The following is a 26,146-nucleotide window of genomic DNA, read 5'->3' on the forward strand; positions in this document are numbered from 1 at the left end:
TTCTAAAAAAGCTAGAGGTCTGTGCTCTTTGGTGTCTGTAGGTCCGTCCCCTCTGAATGCTTCTGATTTTCTACTCCCGTATCACTTTCTATTTCTCTGCAGCGTCCATCGATCGCCCTGGTGGGAGCTTAAAAGGCGGCAGGCGAAGAGGGGTAGGAGGGGGGAGAGCCAAGGAGAAGCAGAGGGGATGGCAGGCGTGGGGATCTGCTGAGCTGGCACCTTACCCGGTCCTAGGAGGGTTCGCGGAGGGGAGGGGAGGCCAGGGTGGCCCCCGAAGCGATGGCCCGGTCCGCTAGAACGGCACTGCGTTAAGGCGCCTCGGAGCCAGAAGAAATACAAAACAAAAAACAAACCATAAAACCCTCAGCAAAGAGCTACACTGGGCTTTTGCGCAAGCGAGGGTGATTCCAAATTAAGTCAAAGGCGGGGTGGAGGGGAAGGTAACAGGAAGCCAAGTCCCAGACGTCCTGACCTCTGCCCTTTGAAGCCCCTCCCCTTGAGCGTGGGGGAGACGCACACCCCGGTGGGGGGGCCCTAGGGTCCCCCCCACCCTCTTCCCTCGCTCTTCCCCACCCCCGGCCCTCTCCTGGCCTCTTTCCCCGCCACCCGGCTTGAAACATGACGGTGATGTCTGGGGATAACGTGGACGAGGCGTCCGCCGCGCCGGGCCACCCACAGGATGGCAGCTACCCGCGGCAGGCGGACCACGACGACCACGAGTGCTGTGAGCGCGTGGTGATCAACATCTCCGGGCTGCGTTTCGAAACGCAGCTCAAGACCCTGGCGCAGTTCCCCAACACGCTGCTGGGAAACCCGAAGAAACGCATGCGCTACTTCGACCCCTTGAGGAACGAGTACTTCTTCGACCGCAACCGGCCCAGCTTCGACGCCATCCTCTACTACTACCAATCGGGGGGCCGGCTGCGGAGGCCTGTCAACGTGCCCCTGGACATGTTCTCTGAGGAGATCAAGTTTTACGAATTGGGCGAGGAGGCCATGGACAAGTTTCGGGAGGACGAGGGCTTCATTAAGGAGGAGGAGCGCCCCCTGCCCGAGAAGGAGTATCAGCGCCAGGTGTGGCTGCTCTTTGAGTACCCGGAAAGCTCGGGGCCGGCTCGGGTCATCGCCATCGTTTCGGTTATGGTCATCCTCATCTCCATCGTCATCTTTTGCCTGGAGACCCTTCCGGAGCTGAAGGATGACAAGGATTTCACGGACACCATCCACCGCATCGACAACACCACGGTTCTCTACACTTCCAACATCTTCACCGACCCCTTCTTCATCGTGGAAACCCTGTGCATCATCTGGTTCTCCTTCGAGCTGGTGGTGCGCTTCTTCGCCTGCCCCAGCAAGACAGACTTTTTCAAAAACATCATGAACTTCATTGACATCGTGGCCATCATCCCCTATTTCATCACGCTAGGCACCGAGATAGCTGAGCAGGAGGGAAACCAGAAGGGCGAGCAGGCCACTTCGCTGGCCATCCTCAGGGTCATCCGGTTGGTAAGGGTTTTTAGAATCTTCAAACTCTCCCGCCACTCTAAGGGCCTCCAGATTCTGGGCCAGACCCTCAAAGCTAGTATGAGAGAGTTAGGGCTGCTTATTTTTTTCCTCTTCATCGGGGTCATACTGTTTTCTAGTGCAGTGTACTTTGCCGAGGCGGAAGAAGCTGGGTCGCACTTCTCCAGTATTCCTGATGCTTTCTGGTGGGCGGTGGTGTCCATGACCACTGTAGGATACGGTGACATGTACCCTGTGACAATTGGAGGCAAGATCGTGGGCTCCTTGTGTGCCATCGCTGGTGTGCTGACAATTGCCCTGCCCGTACCTGTCATTGTGTCCAATTTCAACTATTTCTACCACCGAGAAACTGAGGGGGAAGAGCAGGCTCAGCTGCTCCACGTTAGCTCCCCTAATTTAGCCTCTGACAGTGACCTCAGTCGCCACAGTTCCTCCACTATCAGCAAGTCTGAGTACATGGAGATAGAAGAGGATATGAATAATAGCATAGGCCATTATAGACAGCCCAACATCAGAACTGGCAACTGCACCACAGCTAACCAAAACTGCGTTAATAAGAGCAAGCTACTGACCGATGTTTAAAAAACAAGCAAACAATCAAAAAAGGCCCACTTAGCAGCTTGAAAGACTTAAAAAACAAAACAAAAACCCTTAGTGACTGAGCCAGGTCACACTTTGTAGATACTTTACTAAAATAGTCTTTGAATGCTCTATAGAACTCTCAATGCATTGTTGCATTGCGAATTTTTGGCGTGGCGAACCAGAAGCTTTCAAGATCCATGAAAAAAGAAACTATTTTCATTTTATTTAAAAAAATGGTAAAAGAGAATATTTTCTAAAACTGGTTTAAAAAAAATAATCAGTCCATGAACTAGTCTAGGTAACATAAGATTCATATCCCCCCCCCCGCCCCGCCAATACTGAAACATTTTTAATCCTTTGGCTTCTTTAACTTCTTATTCTTTTTTCTTTAGCTTAAGAAAACCAGATGATCATTTAGAAATATAAAGCTAAAATTTGCATGGAGCTTCAATAGAAAATCTTTGCCAACTGCACAGTGAGTGCATTTAAGACAGTGCGTCAGATGTGTTATATGCAATGTGAAACGCCAGCCAAAATGGGCTAGGAACAAATGTTTTTATTTTGATCAACAGAACTGCATATTACAAGGTGAAAAATAAAATTACTTAAGACTGGTTCACACACACAAAAGCACCTTATAAATCTAAAACTGGTCCTGATGCATAGGGATTATCCTTCTGCCCCACCTCCTTCTAATCCAAACTATTCCCTAAGAAAACCATAACTGAATTAAATTAATTGATTCATCTGCAGTGCTGCTAAGTTTTCTCAACTGCAGATGAGCCAAACAGGTCTTTTCTCACCAGTCCTATCCCCCTAGCCAGAACTGGATGTAAAACCTTAGCAAAAACGGAGTTAAATGTAAGCATGTTCGAATCTGGTAATATTTATTTTATCATCGCATGCAGAGAACGTTCACGCAGACAATAGGGGATAAGCTTACCTTGAAATCGACTCTTCTAAAAATAGATCCTTTTTCATTTGCATTCACCAGAAGTGCACTCCTTCATTTATTAACTACTAGTAAATAAAGTACTGTATTTAAATGCATATGTTAGTCAGAAGGGAAGAATAACTTTCTGGAGCTCAAAGCATGTTCTCTTTTTCAGCATTATGGCCTATTTGACTAAGGTGTACCTTGAATTAATAACTGCATGATTTCAGTTAAGAAAAATTTTTAAAAATTTACAAGTTTGTGGGAAGAAGAACCCAAAAGAAATAATGGGGGGTGGGGGTGGGGGGCACTCAGTCAATTTTCCTGCCTTTCCTCAGGGAAATGTTAGGTTTCTGTGCAGGTGCAGGCAGAGAGAGGACCAATATGCCCATCCCTTAAAGGGAAAGTACGTGGAAAAATAAATCATCAAGGTATATATAGCAACACCTAAGAACAAGTATTCTTTCTAGCTGAAATAAACACAAGCAGAACAAACAAGAAAAAAGGTGCAATACTGCATGTTTTTTGGTGCATTCTTAGGATGTAAAGGAAACTGTTTCTCTATTGTATGCATCCAAAGCAGAGCTGATTTCTTTTTGCAGTCATGATTTGAAGTCTGTAGCGACTTCGGCCCTCCCCTTGAGGCTCCCTGAAGAAACTCAACCAATTGATTTAATAGTTGCGTAGTGCCTTTATCCTGTACCCACAGTGAACAGCAGAAAGTGCCTCCGTTAACACAGCTGAGAAGTTAAGTGACAAAAGGCGGGGGAAGGGTTGGGGCACAGATATTTTGCTTTTTTTTCTCCACCCTCTATCTCTCACTCGACCACTGCGAGAAGACCACTGCGTCCTAGATCCTGGAGAGGAGAGACCCAGGAGGATGCTGTCTCTCTTGTTGTCCCAATGGACTTGGTCCCTTTGGCAGCCTGCTGCTGAACGTGAACGGGGGCCTGAGACCCATCGTTGAACTGGACGTGAACCGTGAACTTTTTTTTCTCTCTGCTCCACCAGAAGCCAAGATAAACTTTTTGGGAATTTGTTTGTTTCCTACTGAGGGCCACCCTGGACACGCAAGACTTCCTCAGGCCCAATATAGTGTCCCTTGCACATTTCCTCCTTCCTCTTCTGTTAACAACAGGACTTCGCCTCCTCTCTCAAAAAACCAACCTCCGATCGTCTGATCTTTTCAGGCATCATTGTCGATGTGGGGACACTCGATTCGTAATGACATTTCCTAGGCCTTCCCTCCTGGCCTACTCTTGTCAGATACTTCCTGTGATGCTCCTACCATCGTCCCGCCTGGCAGTCACCTCACCAGCTGAACATCTAACTTTGCTGCCCCAGCCCGCCAGCCCAGAGCATGGCAGGGACCCTGTGCCCAGCTGGAAGAGAGCCATGTAACACAGGCCTCTGGAGCCCAGCAGCTGTCCACCAATGGAGAGACAGTCACAGCCTTTTTAAGGACACCGAGGTGAGGAGTCTTCATCCTGCACTTAGCATGTGGCTGCCTGCTGCTGACCACTGGATATTCCTGCCTTGCTTCTTCTGGAAATCTTCCCTGTTATTTCCATCGCTTTGACCCACCCTACTCTAGACTTAGCAGTAAGGCAATAAACCAAGAAATGAGAGTCACATCCAGGCTGGCTGACCACATGGAAAGAAAGAACATGGACATTTTATTTTCCTGTGTGGCGTCTGTGAATCTGTAAGACGAAAATAACTCACGCATTATGGAAGAAGAGGGGCCGAGACCTGCACAGCATTTGACTACAGGGCATTAACCCCCTTTCCCCCCCCCAGTGGGATGTTTCCGTCTCATTTGAACCTTAACTCATCCTGCCTATTCCTCTCACCTGCTTAAAAGTCCCCAGTTGGGAAAAATCGCCAAGATCTCCCGGGAAGTCTTGATCTTTTGTTTCTACTCTGAGGACTAGGACACACAGAACTTGAAACGCTGCACTCTGTCAACAGCAATAATCTACTTGGTACTGTGGGATGGATGGGTCAGAGGATGAGAAAACGGGACCAAGACTTTGACTGTCTTCGGCTACTCGGCATCTCTCACGGTTTACCCCCTGGACTGGTTGATTCTTCTGCCTGTGTTGCAGGACAAAGTGCTGCATGCAGAGGACCTGTCAGCCTGGCATCGGAGATGAGTTGTTGTTCTCAGTTTGGGGTGGTATAGGGGAAGTGAATGCTGCTTATCCATCTGTAGCTCATTGCAATGAAGGCAGTAAGAACGGAGTACAGGGATTATTTGTGTAGCATAGGCATGCAAAGTTTCACAAAGCTCTTATACCTTGCACTGTAATGTGCTGAAATGTCTTTGTAGACCTGAAGGTGCACTTAACAAAACTGCCTATTTAGGAATGACGATCTTTTGGTTTACTTATTTATATTTAATTTATCGGGCTTTTTATCTTTTCATCCCCTTCCTAGGTATACAGCCTTAATGACTCATGTCCTGAATTTTTGTTTTCTCCAGAAGGAGAAGACTTCTGACGTGCCGATAGCCATAGCTCAGCTCTTCCAGTGTACCGGGACCCTAGTTTAATAGGGCGGCAGTGGAAGAGATGGGTCACACCGGGGCTGTTAGCTTCCCAGAATCTCTGAAGTGGTTAACTCACCTCAAGTGATCTGAATTAGAGAGACCAAAGACATTGATTTCCTTTTTCCTCAGATTTATAGAAGACTGGTTGTAGCCAGGAAAGGTTTTCTTTTCTATGTCCCCTCTTCCCTATCTGCACACAAGCCCTCCCCCACCCTTATCCCTTTGAGAGTTGAGTTACGATTATCAGTTAAATCAGTTCATTGGGAGTACGTTAGTGGGTTAGCCTAGAAAAACCAAATGAACACATAGTAAATTCTTCTCCTGGATTTTTGGCTAATGGACAGTCATTTCTCTAAAATGAAACTGTACTGTAGGTTTAGATTCCACTATGGTGGAACCAAAGCCAAAAGATCACCATCTTGACTCACTTGAAAATTAAAAAACAAGACAAAACATATAAATGGTATGTTACGGATAGATTTCTTTAAGTAGAAATTTAGTCTGTAAGGGCCTTCATCACATTGCAGATACAGATTTTTGAAATTAATTAACATCCAAAGGAGTCAGTATAAATAGCTAGCTTCCTAACCGTCCCACTTAATAGAGGGGACCTCGAAACACATGTTTTTGTAAAATTTAAAATTTTAATTCCTTGTTTGGTAGATTGGCTAAAACAGAAAGGAGAAAGAGAATATCCGCAGAAGACAATTCCCCATTTTCTTCCAGGAATGACTTATTCCTGGGAGTGGTGAGAATTAGTGGGTGGTAACCATCCATAGTATAAAATTGCTAGAAAGAATATAAACTGCCAAACAACCATTTTATCTTTCAACTTTTTCAAGCAAGGATGAACTCTTGATGTTTATATTTGTTTTAAGATGACAAACACACTAATATTTAAAAATCAGACACGACCCCAGTTGAATTGTGATCTCAGGAGGTGGTCTCTCATTTACCATGTGGTGTATTCGTACTCGTATTTATCTCATGGAATTTCAGGGTATATGCGAACATGTCCAGTATGACTCAGGTAAACCTTAGAAGAATGTACATTATTTATCATTTTTGTAAAGAAGCAAACAGGAGCTGAATTGTTAACCAAAACTGTTCCATTACCTTGAGTCACTGTGCGAACTCATTCAGGGTATATAGCTGTAAGGTTTAGAACCCTTGGGATCAAATGCTAGTCTCTTTGCTCAGGCAAAATGCCCATGGGCTTTCTTGGGAAAGCCAGTGTGATTGTAAGGGGTGAGGCCCTGCTGACCTCAGGACTATTAGCTTTAAGGAGATTAGCCCTAGTCACAGTGATTTTCATTTCAGAGCTAACTCGGAGTTTTCTTTTTATGACATGAGACTTCAAAGAGTATAGAAAAGATTTGTACCCAACTCAGAGAAGAAGAAGAAATGGTGTAAGGAATGAAAACCAAACAAAACAAGAACCTTGCAAAATAGTCCTGGTCAAAAGTTGTCTCCTCTCCACAATTTGCAGAAGCCCCTTTCTTCCCGTTGTGCTCTGTTTTGGGATCGTGTGTGTAGCAGCTGTAAGTAGACAACAGGGACTCTATATGACATACCTCTAATATTAAAGATAAAGTATTACCAAGGTTATAAATAAACATTGAGTAGTATTAATTTCAAGTGCACCATCAGGACAACAAACCATTTAAGCTGAAATAGCACTCTTTTATTTCTTTCGTTTGCCAGTTGCATACACTTTGAGTTAAAGATGTGTCTCATTTTCACTTACTGTGCATTTCTCCTGCCCTAACTGTTTAATATGTCAGGTAAAGGATGTTGAATGTTTTGAATTGAGAACCTAATTGAGGCGCATAGTTTTCATCTATGCAATTTTACTTGCTTCTGTCACTTTATGATCTGTTCATATTTGGCATCAATTAAAGATAATTTTTAAGGATCTTCTCGAGGTATATCTTGGCTGGTTATTTGTCTCTTGTCTAAATGATCTTTTGGGGCCCCTTTCATCACACCCTGTTCTGAAGAGTCTCTTTAAATGACCTGATGACTCCAAGATAAAAGTCACAAAGCAGCCTTGTTTCCTTTGAAACTCCTGGACTATTTCTGCTGTATAAGGAAATATATCAGGGTTACTTTTTGACAGTAAATTCACGGTTTGGTTTCAGGTAGCATCCCAATTAGAAGCCGTTGGAGTTTTGGCCTGTGAAAGTAGTGGGGGGATCAAGTTTTGAAAAGGAAAAAAGAAATGAGGCCCAAGGGAGTGATTGATTATATTTGCTTAAATCGTTTTTTGATTTTAAACTGAATTTTTGATTTGCAGCCTAAGAAGCTTTTCAGGAAGGATAATGTGTGTGTGTGTGTGTGTGTATGTGTGTGTGTGTAAGTAACACTGCTGTGGTCTAGCATCAAATGGCTTGATAGTTAAATATGGTGCTAGAGGTAATTTTGATGTGGAAAAACAAAGTGATTCCCAGCTGTTCTTTATATAGACATTTTCCACATTTTTTTCTTCCTGTTTTTTACATGCTTTATTATTTTTTGAAAGAACTCCTTCGTGCATTTCCTTTTGCTCCTCTCTGAGATTTAGATGATCTCTTTTCTTCCTTGTGAATATCATATTTTATACAAGCTCTTTTCTTATGTCAGAGCAAGCAGGGTTACATGGTTTGTGGCCGGTGCTTGTTATGTGCCAGATGCTTTGGGTAGGTGGTGTGTAATCACAGAATCTCGTACCTTGTGATGAGTTCAAATTGTAAGATTTAGAGATGAGTCTTGCTTTTGCTGCAGAAGTTACTACTGAAAGTAGTCATGAGCCTGGGCAGGCTGCCCATGATTTTTCTGTTATGGTCAGAAAACAGGCCAGGCTGAGCCCTGACAGAGAGTGTAAGAGACAGCTAGAACCACACCGTGGCAGTGGGCACAGGAGCGGGAGCCAGGGCATTCACACCCCAAGTGGGTATGTATGTGTTTCTCAAAGTTCAGCCTTAGAGTGGTCTTCTTGAAGCAGAGGCAGAAAGAACTAGGTAGCTTTCAGGGATAAGGTTACAACTGGAAGCATTGTTGCTTACAGAGCTTGAAAAGAAGTCAAGCCAGTTTCATGGAGGGTCAACCAGTGGAGTCCAGAACAGACAGTAAATGTTATCTGGTCCCAGCCACTCTGCTACTGGGTAAGGAAGCTACCTGCTGCTTCCTGCACACAGTCTAGACTTCTAAAACCTAACCAGGTATGAATGTGGAAGGAAGGGCAGCCCCAAGGCTGGGCAGAATAAGTGCCATTTTAAAGTCATACACAGATAAGATAGCACAATCAGGCTACACAACTGGAAAGCAGCCCTTTGAATCAACTTGAAAACAGGTAATTGAAAATACCCTATTTAATCAATTGAATCTAACAACAACAAAGAAAAAACTGTTGTCAAGTAGATTTGAAGATACCATCACCACTATTTGACATATCCATAAAGAAAGAATATTGACAATTATGATCTGCATTGATTCATCCCAATTTTAGAAACATTAAAAATGTGGGGGGAAAAAGCCATCCTAGAACTGATGAACTACAGTGATTTTAACATATGCATCCTTTAGTTCACTGGTGTGACTTTTCCAGTTAACCTCTGAGACCAGTCCGACTCATGGCAACCTCCTGTGTGCCAGAGTAGAACTGTGCTCCATAGGGCTTTCACTGGCTGATTTTTTGGGAGTTAAATCACTGAGCCTTTCTTCTGGGTAGACTTGAACCCCCAACCTTTCAGTTAGCAGCCGGTTGAGTTATCCATTTGCACCACCCAGGGACTCCTCCTGGTGTGATAACCAAAAGCCTAAACCTGTTGCCGTTGAGTCGATTCTGACTCATAGTGACCCTCTAGGACAGAGTAGAACTGCCCCACAGGGTTTCCAAGGAGTGGCTGGTGGATTCGAACTGCTGACCTTTTGGTTAGCAGCCAAGCTCTTAACCACTGTGTCACCAGGGCTTCTTCTGGCATGATAATAGGTATCAATTCTAAACTCATTAAATTTGGCAGTCTTCTTCATACCTGAACCTTGGCTAGAAATTCTAGGTCTACTTCTATCTTTTTAATCCCACAGCGTTTTGGCTCAGTCTTGTCCTTGACTCAGACTTTGTGCTTGGCATTGGAGATACCTTGGATACTGTGCTCCCTGTTTTCTTGGTTTTTAGTGTCCAGAGATCATTCACCCAGTGAGGGCCTTACACTTAATAATGTATGGAATGGGGTTTGGTCTTGCTGCTCCTTCAGCCCCTTCCCTGTGATTGCACCCTCTCGATCAGCACATTTGCAGCCCTTTGCTTTTACCAAGTTAAAAGGCAACATGGCACTCTCATTCCTAGTAAGGCGCTAATTAATAGCAACACTTTCAGTTTGTATAACTCTCTTTGCAGTTTTCAAATCACTTCCACGTTAATTATATCACTTAATTCCACTTGATGAATTAGGCAGGGCTGATCCTGGTGTCCTTGTTGTAGAGATGACCAACCCAAGGTCACTGGGTAGAGGGACCAGACCTGGGTTTACTGATGTTTCCATGATCCGGTGTCTGGTGCATGGTAGGGGCTCTGCGAATGTTTACTGAACTGAACAAACAGTGGAAAGTGTAATATCAGGCGTTAAAGAAAGACCAGGAGACTTTGCATAGGCACTTAGCTTCTTTGAACCCTTTAAATCATTTTTTTTAAAAATGGAAATATAATAGCTCACAGGGTTGTATGGATTAAATGAGATAATATATGTCAACATGCTTGGTACATTCTGAAATGTTTTATAAATGTGAGATATTAATAGATATGGTATTAATTATAATGATGAAGGGGAGGAGCAGGGGTAAGGAGCAACTGGGTTATTCTTCCCCGAAGGAGGAGCTGAACTTTAAAGGAAGATTCTAGGGACACCAGATGCTTATTAACTGAAAGCATCAACTTTATAATGGTGGAATTGAAGGCTTAGGGGCAGAGATGTTTTCAGTAGGAATCGTCAGTACAGCCCGCATCTAGCACCAGGCATGCAGTAGCCCCACACGATGCCGATCCTTTATTTCTGGTCTTTCCCTCCTTGGCCCTGCCACATTAATAATATTTTACATTTTCAAGCCTCAAAGATGAAGGTTCAACTCTGTAGTGCAATAAGTTGAGGACTCAGAAGGTGTCTTTATCAATTTCTATCACTTCTGATTGCCTCATTTCCTCATAGGCGAAATATTATGCGACTTGACTTTTTCTTCCACCTGCGATTATTGAGAAATAAAGCAAGATGTCGTTTGCCAAGGTTTCTCAGATGCCTGTCAGAGAGACATTTTATAAATATATTAAAAAATATTATTATTAACTTGGCTTGTTAAAAATAAATAATCCTCACAAACATGTATAGCTAAACATAGTCTTTTCTTGACTACTACACATTTACAAAGATGGTTATAAAAATGTGTAAGTTGCAATATTTCTCCAGTGCTCCAGCCCTTCCTTCTCCAAATTGGATAAAGGCGCTGTGATTTCAATGGCAGTAAGACTTCGTCTGCTTTCCTTAAGGAGTTTCACCGTAATTAAGTAAGGCCTTGAGGATGTGTAAGAGTCTGCGGTTCTCTGAACATTTTTCTAAAGATTAGCATTCAGGGACTAGATTGAGTTCTCCGACTTATTAATGATTTTTTAAAATAGATTTTACGTGATGCGTTCCTGTTCGTTGTGATAGGTAACGTGTTCTCAATGTTGTGTAAGTGCCGGGGATTAAACGCGTGCTTAGGAATGTGTCCAGAGAAACTATGCACACTGAAATTTGACTTTTCAGAATTGAAATCAGAGGATGGTGAATGAGTGGGGGTTTAGGCTTAGGATAATTAGGTTTTGTACTCTGGGCCAAAATTCAACTTTCATTAAAAATTCAAATTCCTCAGTATATTGAGTTAAGAGCGTTTGGAAATCCAAGATAGTTCAATGATATTAACTCTTATTGCATATCAGAGTTTCACCTTGGTATTTGTGGCCTGATCATATTGCTTTTTACAGTTTTTTTTTTTTAACCATCGCATATAATGCTGTTATTTTCCTGCTTCAGAAAGGAAATGATTTTGTTTTATATAAATTTGAAAGGGAACCTTTCTGACAGTGAAGATTCATGTCACAGTATATTCCCCCTTTATTAACAGGTGAAACATCTTTTTTTTTTTTATCTTAGAGAAAGTTGTGCCTATGTTAGCTCTAAAGGATGGGACCTCCAACACTGGTTTTGGAAAATCTCAGGAATATCTCAGGATATTCGTTTATTGTTAAAGGACATTTCTAGTGTAGATAGAATGGCTCTTCCTTAAGTTCCTAGAAAATAAAGATCATGTTTGTTGGTATTTTAAAATTAATGATTACCCTTAATGGATAAAGGCAATTGCCACAAACATCATTTAATCACAATGTTGCTAATTCAAATAACAAGATAATTTAACTTTATAACATACATAATGATTAGTGTGTCCTTTAAGTTAGAAAAAAATGTCCACTGCAAGAATTTCCAAGTGGTGCTGTGCAGCAGAGTGCTGAAAGACAACGACGCCCATTGCATGTATAAGCAAGGGCAGAAGGAGGCTGTGAAGCATGACAGAGTCAAATATTGGACTTTCGTTATAACCCTCAAGAGTTTGCATAAAGAATGTGATCGGTGAAATGATGACACTTTGCCTGCCTGAAGGCAGAACATTTGGCTAGGACAACTTTCAAATCTCTAGTTTTAAGATGGATGAGTAGGATATAGGCAGACATTGTGGTGAGATTTGAGACTCTGGCCCCAACATTGCTTACCTATTGAGCAATAAGCAGTATATCAAGTCACTTATTATACTCTGGGTTATTAAAAAAAAATTAGGGTGACTAAAATAATAATGAACCCGTTAAGACTATTTAATGTTAAGTGATGGACTATTAATGTTGTTTTGAAAAAGCCACATAGCTCATTTTATTGGTCGGTTTAGTGTGGTCAGTAGTCAACGAAATTGTGATGGAAATGATTGTTGGACTTGGGATTAGATCGTTCAGGATGTCTGTGGGTGTTCTGTAAGATACTTATTGCTGTTAAGTTGATTCCAACTCATATCGACCCAATAGGACAGAGTAGAACTAGGTGTCTGTAAAATAGACTCCTAGTTATCGTGGATTGTGTAGACATAGTCATGCAGAGAGGAAGAGGAATTCATTCAATGGTTTTGAGATATGATCTTGTGAAGTTTTAGAATTCTAATGTTCAAAACTGAAGAACAACACTTGAGTAGATCCCAACCCTTCATACAGACCTAAAGGCAACATGATTTCAGATGATTTTAAAAAGACAAAGTCTTGTAAAGGCTACCAGAGTGAGGATAACTGTGTTTTGTTTAAATGCGTTTCCTCAATACTTGATGGTTATGTTAGGTGCGACTTCCACCATTCCCATAAATTGTAATAGTTACTCTGTGAATGAAAATTCTGAACCTGTTTCAGCAATTCCCCACTTCTCTGGCTGGGCAAACATTTAACCTTCATTGTAGCAAGTTCACTTCCCAATTCAGAAAACTCAGAAGTTTGAGATTCTCAACAAAAACTGTTGTTCTTGATGTTCCTTCTTTTTGTAGGGAATTTTGTGGTGCTTTACTTTGAGAGGGGTTGTAATTTTAATCGAAATAGTTCATTGATAATTGAGTTCTCTCTCAAGACCTGCAGTCTGAACATTTCCAGAGAATATTTTCTTCATCAGATTATTCTGCTTAAGACTAGGTTGTTGGATTTTTCACGTCTATTTCCTTCAGGGGTCAGGCGTGGGCAGTTAATTTTACTAGAAAATTATTTGTATTCTCAGACCATCTGGGGTTTGATTTGTTAGACAACATCCTTTGGATTGATGGCTGTAGACACTCTAAGATGACTTGAGGGTCTTCAGAGTTGCTTTACTGGTCCATTGCTCTGTGCGCGTCCAAGTGTGAAAGTGGAAGAGGGGTCTAGACCCTTAAGGCAACTTGAGGATAGAGAAACAGGACTCTGTATAAATCAATGCTGGTGGAGAAGTCTCTAGACTTGAGAATTATATAACAAAACTCAACCCGTTGCCATTGAGTTGATTCTGACTCATAGCGATTCTATAGGACAGAATAGACCTGCTCCATAGAGTTTCCAAGGAGGGCCTGCTGGATTTGAACTGCTGACCTTTTGGTTAGCAGCTGTAGCACTTAACCGCTACTCTGCCAGGGTTTCCTGCACCACCATCATAGCAGGTATATATTTAATCCCTTGCTTATGCTATTAAATGCTCAAACAAATAAGCCAAAAACAAAACAAAACAAACCTGTTGCTGTCCAGTCGATTCCAACTCAGGATGACAGCATGTGTTACAGAGTAGAACTTCTCTATAGTGTTTTCTTGGTTGTAATCATTATGGAAGCAGAATGGCAGATCTTTCTTCTACACTGCCAACTTTTTGGTTAGTAGATAAAGGATAAACTTTGTGCCACCCAGGCCATGTATCGTTATTTTGGGTCCCTGATATCCATATCACCAAGAAAATGCCTACTGCCCCAGCCGCAGCCCCAGCCCCAGCTCATGCATATGTGTGGGTGTGCACATACACACACACACACACACACACACGTAAATACTCTGACCTGAATTCATCCACTGCCCATGAACCTGTAGGTATCACAGGTATGTGTTGGCCCTAATGGGGTAGCACTTTCAAGTGATACTAAAGATTTATCATCACTCCCTTTTAAACAAAAAAAATCACAATTATTTTTTTTATTCATGATAAAATTGTCCATTTCGCCATTAGAGAAAGTGCTATTCAAATGAAGGGAAAAATCAAACCAAACAGCAGCAGTTAGAGATCTGGGATATTTTCCTCTGGGCTCTGGGCGCTCACCCCAGTGAGCGTGGTGAAAGTTGTCTCTATTCTTTCCTGCCTGGGTTTATACTTTATCTCCTCCTCAAACCAAACCAAAACCTGCTGCTATCGAGTCGATTCCAAGTCATAGTGACCCTATAGGACAGAGCAGAACTGCCCCAAAGGTTTCCAAGGAGCGGCTGGTGGATTGGAACTGCCGACCTCTTGGTCAGCAGCCAAATGCTTAACCACTGCACCACCAGGTCTCCTCAGTTAGTTCAGACATACAGTGGGCCTGGGGTGGACAGCATGTATGAGGATCCCTACTAGGGCTAGGGATGTGGCCGCCTCTCAACATTGGTCTTCTGCCTGGGCCATTTCTTTCTGTTTTGCTAAATGCAGAATGTCTGTATTTTCCGTTGCCCGGTCTGTTGAGAAAGCAGCATATCCCTCATTGAAGTAACAGGCCGAAAGCTTTATCACCTTGGATTTGCAGAATTTGGGTTTGTGAACCTATTGCAGGGCTTTATTACCTCAAGAATTTCTTGGCTGGTTTATAAATATAGGTGATAATAAGAACATCTGTGTCTAAGCAATGTTATTTGGCTGAATTGCTAATGTAAAACTATTTTGATATTTTTTGAAGAATCAAAAGCACAGAAATGCTCCACAAATTTGGGTGAGTAGATAACTTGTTAAATTAATGAAAATTTAAGTGATATAATAGTCTAAAGACATGGGACTTTTTTATTTCTTAAATTCATGCCACAGTAAGCCTGGAACTTCAAGCTTTATTTAAACTCTAAATTTGCAGATCACAGGGAAGGTGTACTTTTGTTTGTTTCGTGTAAAATACCACAAAATATAAGGGCATCTCAGTTAATGGGGAAATGTAATATGTATTCCTTTTATATCCCTTACAATTTATAAGCAGTTGTAATGCATGGGGAATGCTCTTGTGATCATACCTGAGAGGGGAGGGAAAAAAGCAGGATTGGACAGAGGGAGAAGTTAGGCAGCAGTGCAGTCACAACAAAGGTGTCGGCTGTCCCTGTAGGGAGCTGTGAAGCCTTTAGACTCTCTCATGGCCTGATCCGTGGATATGCCTGCCCTGGGAAGGGAACATGCCCTTGGGCTAGGTGACTCTTCATTGTTGTTGTTGTTAGCTGCCATTTACTTGGCCACTGACTCATGGTAATTCCATGTACAACAGAACGAAATGCTGCACCATCCCCATGACTGGTTGTGGTCAAACCCTTGTGACCCATAGGTTTTTCATTGACTGAATCCCTGGGAAGTAGATCTCCAGGCCTTTCTTCCTTGTCCATCTTAGCCTGAAAGCTCTGCTGAAACCCGTTCAGCATCACGGCAACATGCCTCTACTGACAGATGGGTGGTGGCTCTGCATGAGGTGCATTGACTAGGAACTGAACCTGGGTCTTCTGCATGGAAGGTGAGAATTCTACCACTGAACAGAGACAGTTGCCAGAGAAGGCCAACAGGTGAGGACACTCCCAACAGCTGGAGGAAAAAAGTCTTTCAATCTGGAAGAAGGACTAGGTGGTCTGTCAGAGCATCCATTACAGAGGGAGTAATAAGCTCACATGTGGCCCGTGGGAAGGCAGCAAGAGGGAGAAAGATGGATAGTAAAGCAGAAGGAACATTCAGAAGTGGGATCATCAGTTGCTAATAGTCAAGGGTTGACTGTAGTTTATAGATTGACTTGTTAAATGGATGAAGTGCTCTGTGGCCCCTAGAGATAAGTCTTTCTAATGCATTCTAGAAGGCATCCTCCAGACTAGCCCAGGCTCTACTGTATGGATTGAGTTCAATTATTAATCAGAGGCTATGGGTGCTGCTGGCTAATGCTACCTAATGGCCCAGGCTGGGTAATTGTGCTTCTTTGTAATGTGTGTGTAGAGCACAGGACTGGCTGGTATTGACATGGCCTGCTCCTCACTTTGTCTGGACACCTCTGTGGTATAATACTTTGAGGTCCCAGTGAAATGCACCAAACCACTCGTGTGACTTAATGCATCTTTGTAGCATTAGCCCTACCTCTTAATGTGTCACCCGGATGATAAAGACGTGCCTGGAAGGGAACTGGTGGGAAGGGGGCTTTTAAAAGCAAACTCTCAGCCCTTGTGGCACTATCACCGTGCCCCTAAGTGTTTTTGTGGCCAATTTAGAACTACTCAGCATGGAGTTCATCTGCATCCTCGTTAAGAGAGTTAGCTTGGCATTTGGTCCAGAGATGACAGAATTATTTAGATTTTTCATCTGAAAACAGATCTCAGGGGAACTCATTGTTTGGACAGTTATGCACTTGCATCTGAAAAAAATAAAAATAAAAAACCCTCGAGGCTGTTTGATTAATGGCGATTCCTATTACTCTGTGTCTCTAACCTGTTGGCAGGAAATTCGCACTTTTCTTGAAAGTCCGGCTTGTTGCACTAGAAACAGATCTGGCCCAGAGTAGATCTGAAACACTGCAGAGAACAACTGTGAGCTCCTGAGATTCTGTTATTCTGTAGTATTGAGTTGCAGTTATGCTGGAAATCTAGAGTCTGCATTTTAAATCTAAGACCCCAGCATTTTAATACTTGAAGTTTCAAATAAAATGCCAACATTTTAAGCTTTTCATTCCATGGATCCCTGCACTTTACAAGCTAACTAACCATTAAGGAGTTAAATTGGATTAATCATATTTAAGGCAAGCCAGTTTCAGAGGTGTCAAAGACCCTGTGACGTTTGGGTGCTGTCAGAATCACTGGGAGTGTGATATTACCAGGGGCCTGCAGGTCTCTGAACAAAAGAGAAGGTGAATAGGAAAAGCTGCCACTTCAAAAATCTGATTTTTTTTTTTTTTTTGTACATTAGATGGAGGTTTGTAGAATAAGCTAGCTTCTCATCCGACAGTTAGTACACATATTGTTTTATGACATTGGTTAACAACCCTACAACATGTCAATACTCTCCCTTCTCGACCTTGGGTTCCCTGTCCCCTACTACCTTCTAGTCCTTGTCCCTGGGCTAGTGTGCCCTTTTAGTCTCGTTTTGTTTTATGGACCTGTCTAATCTTTGGATGAAGGGTGAATCTCAGGAGTGACTTCATTACTGAGCTAAAAGGGTGTCCAGAAGCCATACTCTTGGGGTTTCTCCAGTCTCTGTCAGGCCAGTAAGTCTGGTCTTTTTTTGTGAGTTAGGATTTTGTTCTACATTTTTCTCCAGCTCTGTCTGGGATCCTCTATTGTGCTGGACTCAAGAGGCCACAGTAGTTGTAGTCCATTAGTCCTTTGGACTAACCTTTCCCGTGTGTCATTAGTTTTCTTCGTTATCCCTTGCTCCCGATGGGGTGAAGCCAGTAGAGTATCTTAGATGGACACTCACAGGCTTTTAAGACCCCAGACACTACTCACCAAAGTAGAATGTAGAACAATTTCTTTGTAAACTGTGTTATGCCAGTTGAGCTAGATGTTCCACGAGACCATGGTCCCCACAGCCCTCAGCCCAGCAATTCTGTCCCTCAGGGAGTTTGGATGTGTCTGTGGAGCTTTCGTGACCTTGCCTTGGACAAGCTGTGCTGGCTTCCCCAGTATTGTATGCTGTCCTACCCTTCACCAAAATTATCACTTATCTATTGTCTGTGTAGTGTTCTTTCCATCTCTATCCCTCTGCTCCCTTGTAACCATCAAAGATTGTTTCTTTTTGTGTATAGATTTTTTCAAGAGTTTTTGTAATTGTGGTCTTATACAATATTTGTCCTTTTGTGATTGACTTATTTCACTCAGTATAATGCCTTCCAGATTCATCCATGTTGTGAGATGCTTTGGAGTTTCGTCATTGTTCTTTATTGTTGCATAATACTCCATTGTGTGTGTGAACCACAGTTTATCCATTCATCTCTTGATGGGCATCTAGGTTGTTTCATCTTTTTGCTATTGTGAACAATGCTGCAATGAACATGGGTGTGCATATGTCTGTTCTCGTAATGGCTCTTATTTCTCTAGAATATATTCCTAGGAGTGTGATTGCTGGATCATATGGTATTTCTGTTTTTACCTCTTTCTAAAGAAGCGCCATACCATTTTCCAAAATTGTTGTACCATTTTGCATTCCCACCAGCAGGGTATAAGAGTTCCAGTGCCCCCACAGCCTCTCCAACATTTGTTTTCTGTTTTTTTGATTCGTGCCAGTAACGCCAGGGCGAGATGGTCTCTCATTGTGGTTTTGATTTGCATTTCTCTAATGGCTGGTGGGAAACCCTGGTGGCATAGTAGTTAAGAGCTACAGCTGCGAACCGAAAGGTCAGCAGTTCAAATCCACCAGGTGCTCCTCGGAAACCCTATGGGGCAGTTCTACTCTGTCCTATAGGGTTGCTATGAGTTGAAATCGACTTGGTGGCAACGGGTTTGGTTTTGGTTGGTTTAACGGCTGGTGATCTTGAGCATTTCTTCATGCATCTGTTAGCTGCTCGAATGTCTTCTTTGGTGAAGTGTCTGCTCATTTCCTTTGCCCATTTTTCAATTTGATTATTTGTCTTTTTGTTATAGAGGTATTGGATTTTCCTATAGATTTTAGAGATTAGACCTTTGTCTAATTTGTAATAGCCGAAATTTTTTCCCAGTCTATAGGTTCTCTTTTTACTCTTTTGGTGAAGTCTTTTGATGTTTTAATTTTTGGAAGATCCCAGTTATCTAGCTTATCTTCTGGAGTTTGTGTATTGTTAGTTATAGTTTGTATCCTGTTAATGCCATGTATGAGGGCCTCTAGAATTGATCCTATTTTTTCTTCTATGATCTTTATAGTTTTTGGTTTTATATTTAGGTCTTTGACCCATTTTGAATTAGTTTTTGTATATGGTGTGATGTATGTGTCCTGCTTCATTTTTTTGCAGAGGGACATCCAGTTTTGCCAGCACCATTTGTTAAAAAGACTGTCTTTTTCCCCATTTGATGGAGTTTGGACCCTTGTGGAAGATCAGGTGACCGTAGGGATGGATTTACATCTAGGTTCTCAATTCTGTTCCATTGGTCAATGCATCTGTCTTCGTACCAGTACCAGGCTGTCTTGACTACTGTAGCTGTATAGTAGGTTCTGATGTCAGATAGTGTGAGGTCTCCTACTTTGTTCTTCTTCAGTAGTGCTTTACTTATCCAGGGCCTTTTCCCATTCCATATAAAGTTAACAATTAGTTTTTCCTTTCCTTTAAAGAATGTTGTTGGTATTTGGATTGGGATTGCATTGTATTTGTAAATTGCTCTGGGTAGAATTGTCATTTTCACAATGTTGAGTCTACCTATGAATGAGCATAGTATGTTTTTACATTTATGTAGGTCTCTTTTGGTTTCTTGTAGTAGTGTTTTGCAGTTTTCTTTGTATAGGTCTTTTACATCTCTGGTTAGATTTGTTCCTAAGTTTTTTTGTTTTTTTTAGGGGCTGTTATAAATGGTATTGTTTTCCTGGTTTCCTTTTTGTCATTCTCTTTATTGATGTATAGGAATCCAACTGATTTTTGTGTGTTTATCTTGTATCCTGCCACTCTGCTGAATCTTCCTATTAGTTCCAGTAGTTTTCTCATGGAGTCTTTTGGGTTTTCTATGTATAGTATATATCACCCATAAATAGGGACAGTTTTACTTCTTCATTACCAGTTCGGGTTCCTTTTATTATTATTATTTTTTTTTCTTGCCTTATTGCTTCAGCTAGGATTTCCTGCACAATGTTAAACAGGAGTGGTGATAAGGGGCATCCTTGTCTTGTTCCTGTTCTCAAGGGGAATGTTTTCAGCGTCTCCCTATTAAGAATGATGTTGGTTGTTGGTTTTGTATAGATACCCTTTATTATGTTGAGGAATTTCCCTTCTATACCTATTTTATTGAGAGTTTTTATCAGGAACAAGTGTTGGACTTTGCTGAATGCCTTTTCTGCATCGATTGAGATAATCATGATTTTTTCATTTATTTATGTGGTAGGTTATGTTGATTGATTTTCTAATGTTGAACCATCCTTTCATACCTGGTGTGAATCCTACTTAGTTGTGCTGTATTATTATTATTATTTTTTATGATACTGAATTCTATTGGCTAGAATTTTGTTGAGAATTTTTGCATCTATATTCATGAGAGATATTGGTCTGTAATTCTCTTTTTTTGTAGTGTCTTTGCCTGGTTTTGGTATCAGGGTTATGCTGGCTTCATAGAATGAATTCGGAAGTATCCCTTCCTTTTCTACATCCTGAAATAGTTTGAGTAATACTGGCATAAGCTCTTCTGTGAATGTTTGATAGAATTCTCCAGTAAAGCCACCTGGGCCAGGACTTTTTTTGTTGGGTGTTTTTTCATTACCTTTTCAATCTCTTCTCTTGTTATGGGTCTGTTCAGATTTTCAACATCATTTTGTGTTAGTTTGGGTAGGTAGTGTGTTTCTAGAAATTTGTCCATTTCCTCTAGGTTTTCAAATTTGTTGGAGTGTAGTTTTTCATAATACTCCATTATGATCTTTTTTATTTCAGTTGGGTCTATTGTAATGTCCCCCATTTCATTTTTTATTTGGGTTATTGGAGTCCTCTTCTGTTTTTCTTTTGTCAATTTGGCCAGTGGTTTGTCAATTTTGTTGATCCTCTCAAAGAACCAGCTTTTGGTTTTGTTGATTCTTTCTATTGTTTTGCTATTCTCTATTTCATTTATTTCTGCTCTGATCTTTATTTTCTTTCTTCTGGTAGCAGTGGGCTTCTTTGTCGTTCACTGTCTGTTTGGGTTGATTGGCTAATGTTTTGCCCTTGTCTCTTTCTTCTTTTTTGATGTATGCACCTATTGGTATAAATTGACCTCAGAGCACAGGCTTTGTTGTGTTCCAAAGGTTTTGGTATGATGTGTTTTCATTCTCATTTGATTATAGGAAATTTTTCATTCCATCTCTGATTTCTTCCATCACCCAGTGTTTTTCTTAAGCAGGGTGTTATTCAGTTTCCATGTAATTGATTTATAGGGTCTCTCTGAGTCGGAATCGACTTGACGGCACTGGGTTTGGTTTTTTTTTAGTTTCTCCCTGTTGTTAATTTCTACTTTCATGGTGTTGTGATCAGGGAAGATACTTTGCATTATCTCAATGTTTTGGATTTTTTGAGCATTGCTTTGTTGCCTAAGATGTGCTCTATTCTGGAAAAGGTTCCGCATGCTTTAGAAAAGAATGTGTACTTTGCAGCTGTTGGATGGAGTGTTCTATATATGTCTATAAGTTCAAATTGTCTGATCATGTCCTTTAGATCTGTATCTTTGTTGAGTCTCTTTCTAGATGCTCTGTCCTTAACTGACAGTGGTTTGTTGAAGTCTCATAGTATTTTTGTGGAAGCATCAATTTCTCTTTTCAGTACTGTTACAGTTTTTCTTTCTTTCTTTTTTTTTAATGTATTATTGAGCCCTGTCATTGGATGTGTAGATATTTATTACGGTTATGTCTTCATGGTAGATTATGCCTTTAATCATTATATAGTGCCCTTCTTTGTCTTTTACGGTGGATTTTGTTTTAAAACCTATTTCATGTGAGGTTAGTATTTTTTGGTAGCTCTATGCTTGACACATTTTTTTCCATCCTTTGATTTTTAATAAATTTACATCTTTGTTTCTAAGGTGTGTCTCTTGTAGATAGCATATTGATGGATCCTGTGTTTTATCCATTCTGTCACTCTGTCTCCTTATGGGTGCATTTAGGCCATTTATGTTCAGTGTAGTTATTGATAGGTGTGAGTTTATTGCTATCACTTTGTAGTGCTTTTTTTTGTGGTGCTGACGTTTTGTTTGTTCCTCTTACTTTCCTGTGCTGAATTCATTTTGTTTGTGGATTTTTTTTTTTCATTTCTTTTGCTTTTGTAGGTTTTGTTTTTACTGAGACTTTATGTTTTTCTTCTTTATTTTGATGAGTAGGTTTGTTAACTTTCTTTGTGGTTACCTTGAATTTATCCTAATCTTCCTAGGTTTGAGTCAGTCTATTATTACTTGGTATCATCTTGCCTTCCTCTCCATTAGAAAGTTGTATCCCTATACTGTTTATTTCCTCTTTTATTGTTCTGATGTTGTTGTCAGTTACAGATTAACCTTTCTGGTTCCCTGTTGTAAATCGTTTGGTTTTGAATAGTCCTTGAGAGTTCATTTCCTAGGTTGTTATCTGGCTGGTGCATTCTTGTGTCCCAGATTCAGGCTGTCATCTGATGTTGTTTTCAATCCGAGGGACACCCTTTTATAATTCTTGTAAGTTTGTTTTGGTTTTTACATATTCACTTAATTTCTGTGTATCTGGAAATGTCCTAGTTTCACCATCATATTTGAATGAGAGTTTTTGCAGGATATATTATTCTTGGTTGGCAATTTTTTTCTTTCAAGGTTTTATATATGTCATCTCATTGCCTCCTTGCTGCATGGTTTCTGCTGGGTAATCAGAGCTTAGTCTTATTGTTTCCATTCTGTATATGACTTTTTTTTTTTTTTTGAGGTACAGGATTCTGTCTTTGTCTTTGGTTTTAACAAGTGTGATTATGATATGCCTTGGTGATTTTCTTTTGGGGCCTGTCATATATGGGGTTCATGAGCTTCTTGGATGGTCAGCTTTTCATCTTTCTTGGTATTAGGGAAGTTTTCTTGTCAGCAATTCTTCAGTGGTCCTCTCTGTGTTTTCTGTTTTCTTCCTGTTCTGAAACTCCACACTCAAAAATTTTTCGATTTTGATTGTATCCTGCATCATTCTCAGGGTTTCTTCATTTGTTTTTTCATTCTTTTTCCTGATCTTTCGCCAAACAAAATGGTATTCAAGTATTTATATTCAATTTTGCTGATCCTGCCTTCCATTGTTACAGATTTACTCCTTTCTATGACACTGTACATTTCCGAGATCTTGTTATGTTATCTTTTGGATTTCTAATTGTTGTTTTTGTGTGATTTCTAGTTGTGAATTTATTTTGATATTTTATTCCTGTATTATTTTCCTGAATTCCTCCATTGTTTTGCCTGTATTTTCCATGAATTTGTCTTTTTTTTTTTTTTTTTTGCTTGCTTTTTGCTTCAACTCTTGGATAGCTTTGAATATTAGAGATTTGAATTCCCTATTAGGTAGTTCCAGTGCCTTTTCTTTTACTGGAAAGTCATCTGATGTTTTATTTTGGATGCCTACTGGAACCATCCTGTCCTTTTCTTTTTTTTTTAATATGTTTTGATATTGTCTGCTGTCTTCAGGACATTCAGTAGCTATATTCTTCTTTTATTGATTGTAGATTTGTTTGTTTCATCTTGCTTTTTGTTTTATTTGGTTATGCCTGAGCAGGCAGGCTGTCTGTTCTTTGCTGTTTGCTTATCTGTGGGCATGATACTTTTCACCTCCTTGTCCAATGGGTAGGGCCAGTCACTCAACTATGATGCAGCGGGGCAGGTCCATCTGAAGGGGAGGGGCTGGGATAGGTTGTGGTACATATTGGCGCTGATGGGGTAGGGGATGGGATAGGTTGTTTGTGGCATGTACTGGGGCTGATAGGGCAGCTGGAGGTCAGTTCAAGACAGGTTCCAGTAGGCTGTACCTGTGCTGCTTGGGGGTGCAATGTTCAGTGCATGGTGCAGGCAAGCAGGAGGGAGAGGAGAGGTTGTGATGTGTGGAGCTAAGATGGGTATGGGAAAGAAGAGAGAGGAGAAAAAAACAGGATCAAAAAAAAAGTGCTGAGGGAGCTTGCTATTGGAGTGGCGAGACAAGAAACCAAGAAAGGAAGAAAAACAAAAGTGGAAAAAGAAGAGAAAAAATAAATAAAAAATTAAAGGAAAAAAAAGAAAGAAATGCCCCCAGGGGTCCTACTGGCAACTGGGGAAGGGGCTCCCAGGCCTCAGGGCACAGCCTATCTAGAAGAAGCAGAGATGGCACACAGCATCAGGTATTCAAGAGACAGGAAAAGAAGGTAAATAGAGAGAAAAGAGAAACTGAGAAATGAAGAAAAACAAAAAGAAAAAATAATAAAGAAAAAAAAAAGGTCCACAGGGATCCCATTGGTGAGGCTGTGCAGACCCAGGAAGTGGCTCCCACGCCAAGCAGTACAGCCCAGCTAGAAGGAGCAGAGATGGCACACAGCACCAGGTATTCAGGAGACAGGAAAAAGAAGGTTTGTCGAGAGAGACAAGAAACTGAGAAATGAAGAAAAACAAAAAGGAAAAATGAATACAAACAAATAAATAAAAAGACATGCCCCCAGGGATCCCACCGACATGGCTTCACAGACTGGGGAAGTGGCTCCCGAGTCATGCAGTACAGCCCATGTAGAAGGGGCGGAGATGTCACACAGCACCAGGTATTCAGGAGACAGGAAAAGAAGTAAAAAGTAAAAAAAGATGAGAAACTGAGAAATGAAGAAAAGGAAAAAAGAAAAACAATGCAAACAAATAAAAGCCCCAGGGATCCCACCAGTGTGGTGGCATGTACTAGGGAAGCAGTTCCCCAGAGGATCGATGCTTCACAGCCTGTCAAGAAGAAGCAAAGATGGCACATGAAGCCAGGTGTTCAAGAGAAAGGAGGGGGAGGAGGTGAGGGGCAGGGAAGAAACCAAAAGAAGCCAAAAATAGCAACACCAGCAACAAAGAAATGGTACTGAAGAAGCTGGCTGGTGTGGGCAGGGTGAATCCATGTGGCATGGAGCTGGTACCTCCTGGCCGAGCGACCAATGCCTGCTAGGAAGCCATGGAAGCCAAGCAGGAGGAAGAAGGGTGGAGGTGAGAAAGCATGTATCACTGGTGACCTGGTGCTCTGTCTACTGCTGGGAGTTCCGTGAAGCTACTTTCCCATACTCGCTGTCCGCTGATCTCTGACAAGTCCAAGATACAGAATCTGCGTTGCCTTAGCTGATGGGGGACCTCCGCTCATATCTCTCTTCACTCTCTGTTCTCTGTCAGTTTCTTATTCCATTCGGTGTTTGGTTGAGTTCTTTATCTCTTCACTGACGTTTAGAGTTCCAGGACTGATATTTGCCTCTGTTTTACTTAGTTTTTCAGGTCTTTGCTGTGGAGGGACAGCATGGTGCTTCTGTCTATAGTGCCATGTTGGTTTTGCCTTAAAAGTTTGATTCTCGTACATCCTTGTCCGTGTGTGCGTACATGTGTGTCTTTGCAGTGCCTTTACTTTCTTATTTAGGATGTACTTTCAATGAGATTTGTTGGGCACCAGTAAAAAAAAAAAAAAAAAAAAGCTAATTATGAGCTTATTTCAGATTCAGACTTTTCTGGAAAAATGTCCTATTGGGCAAAGCTGAGCAGGGAGAGAATTCCATTTCTTCCCAGCACTCCAGAAACATCATAGCTGTCATCTGATTGTTCCTAGAAAAACGAGCTAGCCTCCAAAATGGATTCCCGCCTTCTCTCAGAGCTGGATAAAAAACCCAGAAGGTTTCTAATCAAAGGAGATCATTAACAACTCAGTGCCTTCCAGTGAAGGCAGGGGTAAGTTCTATGGAGTAAACTGAATAGGTGCAAGGAACTATAGGGATCATATTTTGCAAATAAAAATTATTGCTCCTACCAAAGACTCCGCTGTTTCACATTCAGAAAGATGTTTGCATGGAGGTGAAACTCTGAGTAACCTGCCCTCTTGCTGAATTCCCTTGTGACTAACACCATATGTATGTAAGTGAGCCTTAGGTGGACAGCCCATGATCATTTTTCTTCATGCAAAGTGTACAGATACTGCAGGGAGCAAACCCCATCCTGG

General features: G+C 41.4%; 1 protein-coding gene across 1 annotated transcript; it reads left to right on the top strand.

Moving 5' to 3' along the window:
• The first annotated feature begins 501 nt into the window (after positions 1 to 501).
• KCNA1 (potassium voltage-gated channel subfamily A member 1) lies at positions 502 to 2,109 on the top strand. Its single transcript, XM_049881487.1, has one exon. The coding sequence runs from the start codon at positions 619 to 621 to the stop codon at positions 2,104 to 2,106; it is 1,488 nt and encodes a 495-aa protein (XP_049737444.1). The 5' UTR covers positions 502 to 618; the 3' UTR covers positions 2,107 to 2,109.
• Positions 2,110 to 26,146: the final 24,037 nt, after the last annotated feature.

Source organism: Elephas maximus, chromosome 4, assembly GCF_024166365.1.
Source record: "Elephas maximus indicus isolate mEleMax1 chromosome 4, mEleMax1 primary haplotype, whole genome shotgun sequence".
In the NCBI taxonomy this organism is placed as follows: Eukaryota; Metazoa; Chordata; class Mammalia; order Proboscidea; family Elephantidae; genus Elephas; species Elephas maximus.